Source organism: Falco naumanni, chromosome 1, assembly GCF_017639655.2.
Source record: "Falco naumanni isolate bFalNau1 chromosome 1, bFalNau1.pat, whole genome shotgun sequence".
Taxonomy (NCBI): Eukaryota; Metazoa; Chordata; class Aves; order Falconiformes; family Falconidae; genus Falco; species Falco naumanni.
In genome coordinates, this window is record NC_054054.1 from 39,401,505 (window position 1) to 39,418,601 (window position 17,097).

The window sequence follows — 17,097 nt, forward strand, 5'->3', positions numbered from 1 at the left end:
TTAGGACTTTGAGTACAGTCAGGGAGAATAAAGGCGCTTAAGCACCTACATCCCTCATATTTTACCCTTCTAACTCAACTGTCATTTATTATTGTTACGTATAGTTTCCAATAAAAATGAAAGCGCTGCTTAACTAGCCCAATTTGCATTTATTACCCTCAGACTAACTGAGCATCCTGCATATTACACTCCAGTACCTGACCCAAATCTGAGCATTATCACTAGAAACATTCAAGAAAAAGTAAAAGCAATTATGCTTTTAACCTACATGACCAAAATCTTGTCCTGGACAAGACAAAGATCCATTCAGGAAGGGCAACCCAAAGAAACAAGCCTCAAGTCCAAACAAAGCTGTGCTCTGCATCCCAGCTACTGGGCATTTCACAGTGCTTTGGATCAAGGCATTAGAAAGCCAGTGTTTGACCCCACCTAGATCTCCAACAGACAGCTGTTTTTAAGGAAAAGAACAAAACACAACTTCATTTCAAGGTTATTTTGCATGAATCTCTATTATTTAAGAGAATAAGAAAGGAATGGAATTAGATCGCACTTCCCAGGAGAGAGTATTTTGTTATTAACTTCAGATTTTCATATATTTAGTTTAAAAAATAAATCAAAAAAACAGACAAATGAAGATTAAGAGCAGACAAATAAAATGGACAGAAGGTCCATAAAATGATAATAAAAGTACCGGTGGGGTTTTTTCCTATTACAACTATTTGTGTCAAAAGAGTTAACTACACAATACTATGGGAGGGTTTTATGAAAACACAAACACCCCTGACATATTTTACGGCAATCCGTGGATATGTCATCTATCAAGTTCCCTTCCAGCACCTAATTTGGAATTCTCTCCAAAATAAAGTGCACGCAAGTTTGTCTGGCATGCAACAATTCATGGCACAATACCAACAAAAGATGTTCATTTTTAGTTGCTGCTTCCGAACCAAGAAGTGAACAAGCAGGACCAACATATGATGAAGTATATTGAAAGAAGCTGTTGGTTTAGTCGGGAGGTTTTTTGTCAACGGATAAATTCAAAACTAAAACCTTTTCTTAACATAATTTCATTCCAAAAAATTGCTAACAAGTAGGAGCAGGCAGACGTGGAGGAACCATCTACCTATTAGTACTGCATGGCTCCAAACCTACTTCGGCTTCTGAAAGACACATTTATTTATTACTTTTACCCTGCCTGTGCTACCCCGCTGTTAACGGGCTGTCTCAAACACTGCAGCATGCATTTTGGTCACTGGAGAGTGCCACCCAAATTCCCAGAGACTGCAAGATAAATCCACACCTGCAGCAAAGTCCACAAGTACAGGACAAATTGGAAAACTCCAATTTCCAGTTTGTCTTATCCAAAACATAAATGTCCCTATCTGTTCGGGCCAACTCAGCTTGCATTGCAAAAAAAGTAAAATTCTTACCAGGGCCACAGCGTCACATACTGTGCTACCATTTCAGAGGGGTGATCACAAAGATAACCATCACTACACGGCTTTAGCTTCTGTTGCTTTGTTTCATAGAATCACAGCATGATTTGGGTTGGAAGAAACCCCTAAAGATTACCCAGTCTCACCACCCTACCATGGGCAGGGACACCTTCCACTAGACGTGGTCACTCCCAGCCCTGTCCAGCCTGGCCTTGGACACTGCCAGGGATGGGGCATCCACAGCTGTTCTGGGCAGCCTGTGCCAGCGCCTCGCCACCGTCACCATAAAAATTCCTTATGTCCAATCTAAATCTTCCCACTTTCAGTTTAAAACCATTGCCCCTTGTCCTGTCACTACAGGCCCTGGTAAAAAGTCTCTCTCAAACCTTCTTATAAGCCCCTTTACATATTGAAAGGCCAAAGAGAACTTCTCTTAAAAAGCAGCTTTCTGTAGTCCTGCATGGGAGGGCAGGATCTAAGAAAAAGCTCAGAGTGGGGTTTCTCTAGCACTTAAATGCAAAGGAGGTCCCATAGCATAAAATACTGCTGAAGGATTCCACCTAAAACTGAAAGATTGTTTCAGTTTCAGTGGGAGCACCCAGGGCAAAAGAGTAGAAGTAAATCAGTAACACAAACTGCACCTTTCCCAAGCGAGCTAGCCAACCTCCCTGCATTGCACTGTACAGAGCAGCCCCTGGAGTCCACACGGCTCAGGGCTGTGATCACCCTGAGCAGCCTGTTCAGGTCCTATGGGCAAAATACCCCCCAGTTTGTGTTGGGCTACAGGATGCAAGACAGATGCAACAGCATTTTAACTTGAACTAGAGTTATGACTTTTAATTTTTCAGTTTCCCAGACATCTATGAACTTTTTAGACTAAAACCATGATAGCAGCACAAGGGATTATTCAGAAAAGGAGGCAGAAGACAGGTGAGCCATCTCCCATGTATTTTTTTCAGAAGCAGTAGATGCCAAGTGCAGCACGGTTAGTATCCAAAAGAGCTCTGCTACACATGCACACATAATCTATATCCCCAACACAACCGTGCAGCCACAGCAAGCACTGCCTTTTTGCTCGCTAGCTGAAATGCTTTTGGCATCTCAGTTAAGTTCTAGAAGAAACTGAGAAGGAAAATGCATATTCCTCAAATGGAGTATGTGAAATTCCTGGACTCTCCCTCCAGGAAAGATGCTTCAGCTGAAGTTGCTTGGCCAAATACCAGGACATACCTGATTTCAGTTCTTTATGAGAGGACCCGGGCATTTCATGGACATTACCTATCAATTAAATGCTCTTCCACTGCTTCAAAAGGGTGATGTTAAGCTTAAGAAAAAAATGTATCTACAAAAGTAAACAGGCAAAGTCACAAGACACTGAAAAACAAGTCCATCAGGACAGAGACCATCCTTATATGTCAGTGCACAACACAGCTGGGACCTCGTTCCCCAGCTGGGGTCTTTGGCTTTGGTGGAACATGTTTTGTTTTCAGTCCAGCACCTTTCCTGCAGCATAAGAAAGTGATTCTAACTCTGAAGACCCCCATAAACAAATTATACTTCATCCTGAAACCACAGAGACAGAAAATCTCTACAGGTGTAGAAATTTTAAGCAAAGGAAAACTGATTTGAGGGACAAATGGCTCCAGAAGATTCACAAAGCATTCATGGTGAGCAGATCTCTAGCCTCCTTTTAAGAAGTGATTAGCAACGAGCTCTGTAAACTTGAAGGGTTAATCTAGAATCATATACCCTTACTGAAAGAGCTGAGCATGGAGTTTCTATTTCTATTGAAGGCAACATCTCACTCACACAGGAAAATCCCATGAGGTTGGTTTCTAAAGCAAGACCACAGGTAAATTCACTCTGAATTTAAAAGCCATCAGTTTCCTCCATTCCCACCCCAAAACCAGACCACTCGTTCAGCCTATTCGCCTAACATCCCATAACCTTCATCAGCTCTCCACTCCTGGATTTTGCTGCAGCCCCAGCCAACTCTTCTCACTCACACGCAAACATCACTGCATCCTCAGCTTCATGCCCTCCAGCAGTTTCCCACTGCAGGTCACCAGTTCTGATTGTCTTCTCCACACCTGTACATGCCACCCAGCTCAGGCTCATCACACCAGCTTATGAAGGAAGCATCATATTATGTAAACTTTCAGGAAAGGGAAAGCTGAGAACAATACCGATATACTTTAACAGCCTTTCAAGAAGGATATAATTTCTCTAACAAAGTCAGATTATAATCTTTTGGTGTCCAATTCTCTCCAAATCAGACAGAGAAAGAAGGAAATGGATTCACAAGATGGTTCAGCTGTCTTTACTCTCTCTAGATCCTAACAATCATCCAACCAGAAGGAAAACATAGGATAGCTTATGAACAGTGATATTTGGAAAAAATTCTGTTAATGGGTACCATCTTCCAGGAGAGTATATCTATTAGTAAGGAAGTTCCTATCCACTTGTGCTTCAAGACACCAGCCTGAAAGTAAAGTCTACAGCCTCATCCATCACCTGAAACACTGCCAAGAGCCGCCTACACATTTCCAGCAACTTATCTTACTTTTGAGCTCTTCATTACTCAGCAGAGAGGAAAAAAATACTCTTTACACTCATTTTTTCCCTTTCTGTTCTTCTTGGATGGCCATGGGGGGCGGGGAACCCACAACAACCACTTGGCTTCTCAAGTGAATCTTTTATGGCAAGCCTGGCAAATCTCTTAACATTACTAACAGATTTTAAGGAGGAGATTTTGTTTGCTCGCTCTTGCAAACCTGAAACTCAAAGCAAGCACATAACTAGGCATCAGTCACAGCCACACACCCTGCTCTGCCATGTCAGTAGCCTTGGCCCTGACATCCGCAGAAGGTACTGCATGGGGCGGGAGCACAGCCAGCTAGCAGCTTGGGAGAGACTTTTGGACCTTTATTTGTCACAGAAAGGGAAGCATGAAATTATTTCAATGATGAGATGAAAGGGGGGGGGGGGGGAGGGGGGGGGGGCGGGAAAAAAAGCTCCTCTGGGATGCACATGAATCGGCTGGCCCAGGGAGAGAGGTACAGAGGAGGGGCAAGGTTATTGTAGCTCTACCAGCACCCCTACCCCCTTGGCACAAAACACAAAGCATAGCATCTCCAAACTGAGCAGCGGCAACTGTGGGGACACCTGAGCTCAAGAAGGTTTCAGTCCCTCTGTGTATCAGTTCTGGATTTTCAAGAACACAAGAAACTCTTTCACTGGGACAGCAGCTTATGAGTGTAAGACACCCAAGCCACAGCTCATCACACAACTGTTGAGCCAAATCCTCATCTATTAATACATCCAAGGGCAGATCTTCAGGCTTCCTCCTCGTCCACCCAGGGCAGCGCAAGGACATGTGCACTCACAGCATTGCTACCTATTGTGTAGGACACATCACCGCATCCAGAGAGGACAACACAAAGTGAAATCAGCTCCGTGACAGTTCTGCCCAGACATGAGGATGTCACACAGACATGTCAGGTCATTCTCCACAGCACCCTTAAAAGCCTCTCCCTGTGCACAGAGTGCCCTTACTTCATGTGCTCCTGCCACACCAGGGACAACACTGGGCACATTCACAGCACACTGGATATCCAGGCCAGAAGCAAATTATTAAAAAAACAGATCAGATAACAGGTTGCTAAACAAGAACCTAACGTGCTACAGGGATTTCAGGAAGAAAATGCTCGCCTTTGCAGATTCAGACCTTTCCATCACTGCCACCTGTAGTTTAAAATCCCAAAGGCACCAGTTCACCCCAAAAAGCAGGATTATGACTAGCCTCATCCTCAGCTTTCTTAATAGCTATGGTTGAGAAGCAGCAGAAACAGAGGATTTGCTCACCTGCTGTTCTGCCTCAGCTAATGCTGCTCTCAGCTCCTTTGTGTCTAAGTGACTGAAAGAGCACAAATCAGTGTGTGTGTGTGTCTGTGTGTGTCTTGCCTGAGCAAATTGCCAGCCCTAAAGCCAACCCAGCAGGAGAGATAATCATCCGTACACAGATTTTCCAAATCAAAATGGATTTGGAAGCAGAGAGAGGAAGTTCCAGCAGACAGGCACACCGTGCATCCTCACTTCTGCAAGACAGACGGCACCTGAAAAACAGGCTGCATATTACAAAGGAGCAATTCTTTACAACGACCTAAAACTGCGTCCAGAGATTTCATTAAAGAATGTTACTTCCCAAGGTACAGCCACAGGAAATCAAAAAGCCTGGACTCCTGTCTTCAGATTTTTCAAGAAACTTTGGCACCTAACCCAGTGAGTGGGACAAACTCTCCCCAGAAGCTTGGACATGTGCTTACTGGAAACGCCACAAGTCTCACATGCATGAGGCAGCTGATCTGCACAAGCAGAGTAAGCCAAGCTTCAGCAGAAAGGTAGAAACACACTGACCCCCCCAAAACTACCATACAGAATTCATGATGGGCAAAGGACCAAGCTGCATGGCACCACCTACTACTGAAAGGACATCACAACCAGCCCAGCTATCACTTTTCGACCTCTGCTCATGACCAGATAGACCAATGGAAGAAAAGTCAAGTACCCTACTGATCCACAGGGAAAGGACTTCCAGAAACCACCTTCTTCACTTCAGTCCCCCACACATGGTCAACCCTCCCTAACCCACTACTGACAGATGTACAGCTACCCTACTTTTCATACCCTTCAGACAAGATGCTCTGTAGGCAAATGAGGGAGCCATGACAAGATTAAGGATTTAGGTTTGTCAGGGGGGTCTGTTAGCCAAGAGTCAGGACAACCTACAGAAGAAAGCACTTCTGCTCCAACCCTGCGAAGTGCTCAGAATTAACGCCAGGCTCTCTACAACAGTCGGGGTAAAATACCCAAACCAAGCACCTTTGTAGGAGCAGAAAGAAAACCGTTACTGTCGCGTATCACTACAAAGGAGGAGAAAAGCGTGCTTCTTCATTTCTTCCCTACCCAAAAAGGAAATTAAAAAGGAACAGCTAGAAGTATTAAATGCTTGTGGGTGGCAACGAAACTGCTTAAAAGACATATTTATATGCTCTAAGGCAGCAGTATAGTAACTATGAAAACAGGCTTCAAACATTCACACATACACACCCTCTGCCACCATGGTTAAACAGCAGTACAGGAGGCTTTCAAGAAATAAAAGAAAATTTTTCCAACTCTGGAAAATTAAAGAGCACAAATTCAAGTAAGCTAAGCACACATACAATATAAGCCGGGGGGGGGGAAGAGGCATGTGAAAAGCTAATTAGTTAATATACAATAAACTAGTAGCTTCTTCAAATATCAGAAGTAGGAAACCTGCCAGAGCAAGCAAGGGAACAGGAGCCTTTTCAGGAAAACTTCTCTGCTGTGCAATGGCTGGAAAAATGGTTTGCAGCATCCCACAAATAGGACTACAGAGTTTCTGCCCCAAAACTTCCCCAGCTGCTGCAGACTGAGAAGTTAATAGAAGACACTCAGACCAGCTCAGTAAAACAAACAGTTGTGTTTGTTCCAGAACACTCAAGGTGCATTAGACAAAACTGCCAGGCCACAAACACCAGGTCAGCAATAATCTATCACTAATATTGTGGTTACCGCGAGAAAAGCGGAATATGGAAAACGTGCTACTAATTTCTTTAGTGGCTTCTGCAGTGAGTGAAGAATCCTGCAAGCTACAACGTACTAAATGTGACTGAGCAAAGTAGAAGTCTTTTTTATGAAATAGTTAGCAAACACATAAAAAGTACAATCCAGCGGAGACAACAGTTTCTTTGGGTGCCACTCACACATCTTATTCACTAGCACTCTTTGAAGGAGTCAGACTTGTTAACAAGGGGGATCTGGTCAACCTAACAGACATGAATTAAAAGCATTCAAATGAAAAAATAGATGGTTGATATTCTTCTAGTTCAGTGTTTCACAGTGGTTTGGAGAAGGGGATGAACATCAAGATGACATTTTGCAGAGGACACGGAGCTATTGAGTTGCATAAATCCCAAAGGGAAAAGCTGCACAGGATCTTACAACACCGTGTATAAGGTGACAAAATAACAAATACAGCTCAGCGTCAGCAGTGTAAAGCAAGACACTTGCAGGGGAGGAACAAGGTGGGGAAAAACCTTTTATAATACACCAACAGCAAGGTGCTCCAAATTAACTACTACTGCTGAGGAGGGACACCAGCAGTATTGTGGTTGTATTGTCGGAAGTGTTGGCTCAGACCACAGAGACTGCAAGGAGAGAAAGTAAAGCAGAAAACATCACTGTGCCACTTAACACATCTCAAGAAGTGAATCTGCATCTTGATCACCATGTGCACCTCTGATCTTTCCAGCATCATCACAAAAAGGTGATAACTGCATGAGAAAAGATAGGAAGAAAAGCAACAGGGATAATGAGCAATTCAAAACAGCTTTACCAGGAGAATGGAATGAATTGATTATGAACCTTCAGCTTGGAAGGCAAAAAAAAATAAGACTGACTTACTATTTCTTATAATCCTTTGTGAATGCCTAGACCTTGTCCTAGCAAAAAAACCCACCAATTTAAAACCCTTAAGGAATACACAATCCACAATTAAACCACAGAACTCATCACTGTAAAATGTTTTAAGGGCAAGAGCACTAGCAGACTAAAATGTTGATGGGAGTTGTGGAGAAGAGATCTATGGGATGCTCCTGAACAGAGAAATGCTGGTACAAACTATGCTGAAAGGCTCTAAAGTGCAGACTACAAGACACCAGAAGCATGTATCTGTATTTGCTCTGTATCTCATTTGATAATCACCTACTCCTCACTACCCTCAGATACGGGATGATGAAGACGAAAAGCTTATGATGCCACCAGCATGAACATTTTCATGATTTTCTCAGCTAAAGAAACAGCTGTCTCAGAAGACACTTTCTTGCATCTATCCTAAATCCCCGCTGCTGCAATTGCAGTCCAGACCCCAGCCTGCACGCAGTCATGAAAGAAGAGCTTTTCGTCATCTTCTCAACAGTCTATTCTGCATTTGAAGATTGATTGTGTGCTTGTCTTCGTCTTCTCCAGATTAAGCAATCCCAGTCATTTCTTTTTTTTTTTCCTCCAAAGGTTGTGTTTGCTCTCCTTTGCAAAAAATATCCAAAAAGTCACATTACTAGGCTTCCGCAGCCACAGACTAAAGGCCAGTTCATTTACTTATTTTTAGAAAAAGAAAAAAATCCTTCAAACTATGGGAAGTGGTATCAGAAAGAGCATGACAGAAAGGACAGTCTAGGCAGACTGAAATGCCACAGGACTCTGCCTACAGCAGTACAATCAACCAAGTTCCCAAGCTACTACTTTTCTGCAATCCTCTGTAGGCAGGACAGCAGAGAGCTCTAAAGATGAGCTCAGCTGCCAGCTTGAGATGAAATACTGCTAAGTCATATGCAGTAACAACTCCTGAAGCCACGAAGACAGGTTAGTAGAGCAGCCTTTCCCCACAGATTCAAGCAAAATATTCCCCTTTTACCTTACTACCTCATAACACCGCTGTCACATACTGCTACTGCAGATAAGGTGCTGGGAGGGGAAGTAGGAAAATAAATTCAGTGAGCTATCAAGAGCCCAGACATAGGACCATATCCCACAGAATAGGAACAGGCATTTGATAAATCTGTTCTTTGACAGTGATTCATTAAATTCCATAAAGGAATGTACTTCTGTAAGAAAAGCCAAGAAAATACAAGGTATAAATAATTTAAGCAGTACATTCCTGCAAACTGTTCCCTTCAGACTGCATCAGGGTGCAGACTGAAATAAAAAGGGTTATATGAAATATAAGATTTCAGCATTTCAAAATTGTTTGCAAAACCTCAGGACTGCAAACAGGAAAGAATCCATAAAATCTGAGATAATTAAGTACGGCATACCTTCAGGCAGAGATTGCCGATGCTCCACACATTAAACCAGACCAGTCCATCTCCCAACGGACCGCTAATGCCAATAGAAGATTATTTCACAGGAGCAGCTGCTGATACTTTTTTCTCCACAACACAAAACCTGGAGCTAAACAGCATCAGCCTGACCAGAAGGGAATGCTAATATAATTCAAGCAGTATTGCAATGAACTGTCTTTTAAAAGACGCTTAATTATGTACATATGAACAGAGACCCAGGCTCATTTTCAGGAGATTGCAGTTTCCCAGTCTGGGTGGCAGGAGAATGGGCTGAAAGATGCTTCAAACGATCCTGCAAGGCTTTTATTAGCAGACAATTTACAGTTGTTACAAGCAGCTTCCTGAGCAAGCTCTGTGGCCAACAGTTAGTGTCTAGACGTTCTGTGCTATTTCTTTACAGCATTGCTTTGCTGGCAGTTAGCATTTCACGAATTACTGTGTAAAGCAAGGGATGGGATGTGTAGAGATGGGACTCGCGACCCAAGGCAAAGCGTGGCACGTGGCACAGCTGAAGGGTGCTAAGTCAGAACAACAATTCTGTACCATTTTAGCCCTATTAACATGTAAATTCTCACAGTGTTCAACCTCAGGGGATTTTTTACAGATACTGTGTATGATTTTCAGATGCTCTCAATTCTTACTGTGCCTGGGACCTTGAGGAGGTGCTTCTTATCCAGCCCCAGCATATGCAAGAGAAGGTCCACTTCATCCCAAAGCTGATCCAGGGTCTCCTTCCTCTCTCCTCATCTAAGGCAGGCTTGGCTGAAGGACAAACCACAGCAATCACAGCCCCCTACCACCAGTAAAGGTGGTCCCAAGAGCAAGCAGAATGACACTGTACCATCTTTACTACTACACTCCAAAATACAAATAGGGAAGCTGTTAAGCCAGAGACCTATCATTACTCTTTGCTTCACATCTGTAACACAGACCATTATCCTCATCTCACCCCCTGGAGCAAAGATTAGGACCAGCTTGGCCAGCCTTCGCTCTTAGCACCCAACCCAGAAAACTCAAGTCTGCTGCTTCTGCTCGTTACTGTGTCATGGTTTCCATGTTCACCTAACCCACCATAAACCACTTACACTCCCCAACCAAATAAAACAGCCTTCTACCAGGTGAGGGAATTGCACACAGCTTGTGGAAGAAGGACGTGTTCAAGTTCATAGACATTAGATGTCTAATACCACAGCTGCCCTCCAGACCCAGTACCCTGCCACCAAATTCCATGTGCCAGTCTAGATGCTGGGAAGGCACAAAACAAGCCCAAGATAAATTGGGGGTGAACTGGTCCAGCTGAAAACCTGCCTTAGCAGGGGGATTGGACTAGATCTCCAGAGGTCCTTTCCAACCCCAACCATGCTGTGATTCTGTGACTTTTGCCATCACCAAGACCCACATTCCCATCTCCACCCTCCTCCCTGGGCTGGAAACAGTATTTGTGCTACCACACAGCAAAACACCTCGAAGCAGAGCTGTGTTGAAACAAAACGTTTTTTAGCTGGGTTATTTTTCCATCCAGATCCATTTTCCAGTCAGGTTTACCACCAGGCTTGTACTGATGCTGCAACTTTCAACTAAGGAGATGCTGGGGAGCTCAGAGGGGCTAAGTGAGAGCCCCAGCACTTGCTGGACCCCCTCCATAAGTTTGTGTCTAAGAGCAAAGCCTCAGCTTTCCAAGTCCAGCACCAGAAACCTGAATGACACAGGAACAGGGCTGTAATAGTTCCAGCTCAGCTCCATTTGAAGCTATAGAATAAACCAGAGAACATCCCCCCTTCCAGGACATCAGTACCAGCTCAGGAGTCAGGATCTCAGACAAACTGCTGCTATGTGCACTGTGACATTGCTCCAGCCTGGACCCAAGGTAGCACCGAACCATGTCAGCAAGATGGGCTGCAGCAACAGCACCTCTGGCTCCCACACATTCAGCTCAGGTATCTCAATGCTCCTCCCAGAGAGCCAGCCAGAGCCTGCGGATACCAAGAAGGACCTAAGGTGATGTTCCTATGGGAGATGAGGTTAGTTAGATCCATTAGTCCCAGATGAGAACATTATTTGTCAAGAACTCAAGCCAGAAGACCCAGAATCCTTAAAGAAAAAGGCAGCTGAGGACCTCTGGCTCCACTGCTTAAGATGAACCTGAGTATGGGGGAGGTTACAGGCAGGGGATGAACACAGCGCGCTGCCAGCACTGTAAACGGATCAGCCAGGTAGTTCCAGGTCAGCCAGAGCAACACTAATCCCAGACACAGTCATGGAAGAGTTGATAAAGGATTCAGGGAACAGAGCTGAATTACAGTCCTGCTTTAATCTCAGTCAAGAGCTGCTTAGTAGAAACACTACCCTATCAAGTATGCTTAATTTCATTTTTGGGTAAAACAACATTGTAATCTCTCCAAACACATAATTAGCAGACAGATATGAAACTCCTATTAAAAATATAGTTCTATATAAAAGCACAGACTGGATGATTAATTGCTGTCTGCAATACAAAATTTCTCAGTTTTCTAAAGGGGCACAGGCAAGTACTAATCCCAACATAACTGATAAAATCTCAACCACGAAAGAACAATCTAGAAAGCAAATATATATCTAAAAAAAAAGGGGGGGGGGGGGGGGAGAGAAAAAAAGACCGATGATACAATTTGCAGATGACACAAAAGCTGGAAGAATAACAAGCCATGAAATCAGGCAGCCGTGGAGAACAATCGCTTGGAAATCTTGATCCTTCCCAGCAATTTGCACTACAGGAGAACCAAGGGCCAAGGTACAGATGTAGCAACGAGGAGCGTGATCCATAGCTACAAACAACTGTGCCCCCAAGAAAATAACTCTGCATTAAGTAACAATTCTTGTTACAATGCTGAGGAGAAGAGAGACTGGAGAAGCTCTCAGTGCACAAGCAGGAGACTACTACAGTATCGATGTAATTTTATCTGCATCTAAATCGGAGACGAGACAGCAAGAATACTGTAACTACACCTATGTGGCCAGATAGGGCTTTTTTAATTTATCAAATGCTGTTTAAAAATCCTTCACCAATTTCAAAAAGCTGCAAATGCAGCTCAAGAGCAGGAAAAGGCTTTTCAAGAGACTTGCAGAGCTCATGCTGTATAATCAAAAAAAAAGATTAAGTAGTGACTTGAAAACACAAGCCAGTATTTAAACAGTGAGGAGACACCAGGTGTTAAAGGACACTGCAGAGGAGCACAGGAAAGGACAGTAAAACACCTGCAGGCTGAAATCAAGAACTTTTTCTAAAATTATTAGCAATTCAGATAATCACACAAACTCCTCCTTAGATGACAGGCTGAGCACAGGGAAAAGTGACTGAAGGTATACAGCCCACATTTGTGGGGTGCCATACAAGACAATCTCCCTGTTTCTCCTGCCTTTATTCTGTACCAGTTTGAGTCGATCATTTATAATCTAGGAGTACAGCACAAAGCACAGGACATTTTATACAAAGAACTAGGGAGAAGATAAGGGGAGGAAATAAGTGAATCACAGAAGAAAGCAAGACAGCATCAGCCATGCAAATAAAGTAATCGCTCAGCAAATGCTGTATGAGGTTGCAGAGTGAGGGACTAGCCTCTTCTCAAAGAGTAACTGATTAGAAACCACAGAGACATCTATCCTCACTTCCAGTGAGCACAGCTAGAACATTACAGACCAGGGTTAGCTTCCCATCACACACACACACAAAAAAAAAAAACTAACAAAAAAAAAAAATCACCCACAACACAACCTAACCAACCAACCTGCTGAAATTACAGAAAAATCACCAAAGAGCAACAAACTTGATCAGTCAATTGAGCATAATAAAAATCAGAGCATTCAGGCGTCACAGCTTAGCCAAGAGGTGGTTTTAAGCAAGAAAGTTTCTTTTCCCCTAGAAGGTTACCTGATCCCGCAGAATTAAGTGATTCTTAGAAACCTAGATACAGAGAGGAGATCCAAAAATACTCTGCAAAACCAAGAAGTGTAACGCAAGGAGGGGGAAAAAGAGGAATTAGAACAGCAGAAGGAAGTGGAATTAGAAGCAATGGATATAATTAGTAGAGGCTGAATAGCAGGAAAGACATCCTGAAGAGGATTATTTTGATTCCAGGAGCATTGCAGACTCAAGGGGATCCCCACAAAGACTCACTGAACTTGTTCAGTGTCCTCCTTCAAACACAATGACTTTCACTGTCAGGTATTGGGCGGTGGGAAGGGAAAAGAGAGACACCTTGATGGCATCTCCCATTTTGTATTTCGAATTAAATTCCTTTCCTTGAGGAGGGGCAGGCTTCATCCCACATCTGCACAGTGCCCAGCACAATGGAGTCCCGGCCCATGCCACTGAATCCCAGAATCACAGCAAGAACAGACCAGAAAAAATAGGGCTGGAAGGGACTTCAAGAAGGCATCTTTTCATCCCCTGCCCCAGGGCAAGAATTACTACACTTGCTATTTTTCTAACAGAAAATGCTCTCCCTGATGGGTGGGACACAAACCCACCCAGACAGATGAATTTTTTGGACCTTAAATTTAACATCTTAACTCCCCCCCCCTCCGTCACCCTCTGATAATAGCAACTCAGCCTTGAGCACTATGCCAGGACAACACAGGCCAGCTGCAGACAGAATATTTCACTCTGCCGAGTCAGAAAACTGATAAAAGCGTAATTCTGCAAACAGGCCCCACTGGCAGCTGAAGCCCAGCAGTCCAGCCTTTTTCTGAACTGTGCTTTGGGACTGCTGTTCCTAGAAGGGAAGCCAGGCTGGCTCCTGAAGACACACTTCTTCCATGATGCCTACACGAAGTGAGTCACTTTTTTTTTTTTTTTTTTTTCTTTTAAGTTTCCATCATCCTCTTTTCCGGACTCTCCAGCACATCATGTTTACCCTGAGCTGGTCTAGTTTCAACTCTTAAAAATCCTTGGAGCAGGTATTATTTACACTTACATCATTAATAATACCCCGGATGAAGTACCGCTGCACTCCAACAGTTAATGCTAGCAAAGCACAAACCTTTCTTCCCCCAGACATTAGAGTTTCTTCTCTGGGTATGCAAAGATAGACATTAAGCCCAACTCCTCATCTACCCTTAATACTGAGAAACAAGATCAACTGCACTTAGTGCTATGAAATGGAAGGAAAACACCCACACTCTTCATTCCAGCAGTTCCCAGGCATTTGAACCAGTTTTTTCAGTTTTGTTAATAATCTAATTCTCAGCATCTCCTACCATTCAGTTTACCTGTAAAGGTTTCATTCACAGGAGAACTTCTGAAAGAAAACTGCAAAAAGTCACAAAAACTAAACGAACAGGCAACCCTATAGCAAGATAAATCCAGTGCTCTATTGCTCCACAAGTGAAAAGCTTTTCCATTTTAATTTTGTGCCCACACCGCAGCATCGCTGCAAGTCAAACAGCTTAAAAGCATTTATTTTTAAAGACAGCCACACAAGTCATTTAAAACCATGACTTTGTAAAACTTAAATACTGAAAAGATATGAAGGGCTATTGTAGAGGGGGTGGGACCGGAGGTTCCAGCCCTGTTTATACCAAACACTCCCACCTGGCACTGTGATTTCCAGCTCAGCAGCGACGCAGACTAGCTGAAAAGGGGAAGGTGAAATTGACTGTGCTGCCCTGCAAAAGGGCACCACGCTCTTCTTGCCACAAAAAGCAGCAAAGCTTAGCACCACATTTAAGTCTGCAATAATGCCACTATTTAGAGTTTGAAGCCAAGTATTTCTGGTAACACACCTCTACCTTTCCCCACCTCTCAGCCTGATCAGTTTGGTTATGATAAGCTATAAATATCCTCTACCCATCTGTATCATCAGCTTTCCAGAGAACAACACACACGCTTGTGCTCAGCATTGCAAGTAATGTGTTTTGGTTTAGATATGAAGTTTCTTGGAGAACTTCTGTTTAAAGAGGGGGAAGGAGGGACGAGGTGTCTCAGTTTGCCAAATCCATTATATGGCTTCTACAATATACAAAATACAGCTATACTAATAGCACATGGTCTGGATAGCAAGGAAAAGTCTTAGATGTCCATAATTCATGTAAAATACAGTATTTTTAAAAAAACATCAGGTGGTTTCTCATGAGACGCAGGCTTCAGTTAAACAGTCAGCTACCGCATCTAGCTACCGCATCTTTCAGATTAACAACACAGCTGAAGCCACTGCTGCAAAATCCTAATCAGCATCACAAATACCTAAAAGGCTAAAACGCCAGCCCCAAGCTCAGGAAAAGCGAACGGGCAACACTCCTGGGCACACAGCTATATCCATCTGTGCTCCTCGGGCAGGAGGAGAGCTCGGCAGATGAAGCCACGGCTTCTCCCAGCTGAAGGATACTGCAAGAACCACTGGGAAAAGATGCTTAATAGGAGAACAAAGGATCCATTAAGCAAACAGAGGCATTAACTCATATCATCATCAGGATGGTAATTGTACCCATATCCACTGCTTCACAATTAGCCATGGGTTTTGTGAAATGACCAGAAATCAACAAAAAGGGCAGGCAGCGGTTTATATGAATAACTCTGACAGATTCTGGGCGAAGGGGAGGAAAACCCCCTCCTTCCTTCCCTGACCCGCACCCCGTCGGGGAGGGCAACGCCAGGCACCCCGAGAGCTGCCGGGGGCCGGCCGGGGCGCAGGCCCCGAGGAGGGGCAGCCGGGCCGAGGGGGGTCAGCCGGGCCGGCCCGGGGGGGCGGTCAGCCGGCCACAGCGCTGCCACCACAGCCGGCCGGGAGAGGCCACCCCGCGGCCCCGGCCCGGGAAGGCGGGCGGCCGCCGACCGAGGGTCGCCACTCACGGCGCTCCCTCCCCCCGGGGAGCCAGGCGGGGGAAGCGAGGGGGCTGCGGGCACTTCTCAGAGACCACTATTGATAAAATAAGAACACAAAATCTCCTCACTGCTTCCAAGTCCCTGGGAGAGGGGGGCAAGGCGAAGCCTGCCCGAGCCCCCCGCCCTGGCTGGCCGCCCCGAGTCCCGCCGCACCTGAGCGTGGGGCCGATGCAGGCCGTGTCGGTGCTCTCGATCTCCCGCAGGATCCGCTCATGCTCCGCCGCCGTCTCCAAGCTCTCCAGCTCCGCCATCTTCCCCCGCTCCATGGGGCTCCGCCGGCCGGCCGGCCGACCCACCTGCCCTGCCCTGCCCTGCCCTCCCCGCCCCGGGCAGCACCAGCAACCGGGGCCGCCCGCTCCGCTCCGCGCGGCTCGGCCCGGCCCGGCCCCGCCGCGCCCGGCACGCCGGGAAATGTAGTGCGGGCGGGCGGGAGGCCCCGCCGCGGCCTGCGCCGCCGCACGCCCGGCAGCCGAGAGGCGGGGAGGGCCCGGCGGCAGGGGGCGGCCCCATGGCGCTGGGGGGGGCGAGGCCGGGGTCCGCCGGGGCGGCGGGTGCGGAGCTTCCCCGGCCGGGCGCGGCCCCGCGCGTGCGGTAGTTCCCTGAGGGGCGCGGCCCCTCGCCGTGAGGGAACACGGGCCCCTTGGCCGTGACACCCGCCATGAGGGGACACAGCCCCGTGGCAAAGACACCATGCCATCCCCTTGAAGACAAACAGCCCCATGGCAGTGTCACCCACCATGAGGAGACACAGCCCCATGGCCGTGACACCCACCCTGAGGGGATACAGCCCCATGGCAGAGATCCCATGCCATCCCCTTGAAGACAAACAGCCCCATGGCAGTGACACCTGCCTTGAGGGGACACAGCCCCATGGCAGTGA

General features: G+C 45.7%; 1 protein-coding gene across 6 annotated transcripts in view; it reads right to left on the reverse strand.

The window, feature by feature from the left end:
* The window catches only part of EXOC6B (exocyst complex component 6B), a 311,968-nt gene extending 295,392 nt beyond the window's left edge, over positions 1 to 16,576 (reverse strand). For 3 of the 6 annotated variants that reach the window (XM_040590539.1, XM_040590529.1, XM_040590568.1), the window contains exon 1: positions 16,371 to 16,575. In XM_040590539.1, coding sequence (XP_040446473.1) covers positions 16,371 to 16,483 — 113 coding nt within the window. In that variant the 5' untranslated portion in view covers positions 16,484 to 16,575. Of the gene's footprint in view, positions 1 to 16,370 lie in introns of all 6 variants that reach the window. The other 3 variants (XM_040590557.1, XM_040590521.1, XM_040590548.1) reach the window with 2 other exon arrangements.
* Between the last annotated feature and the right edge of the window lie 521 nt (positions 16,577 to 17,097).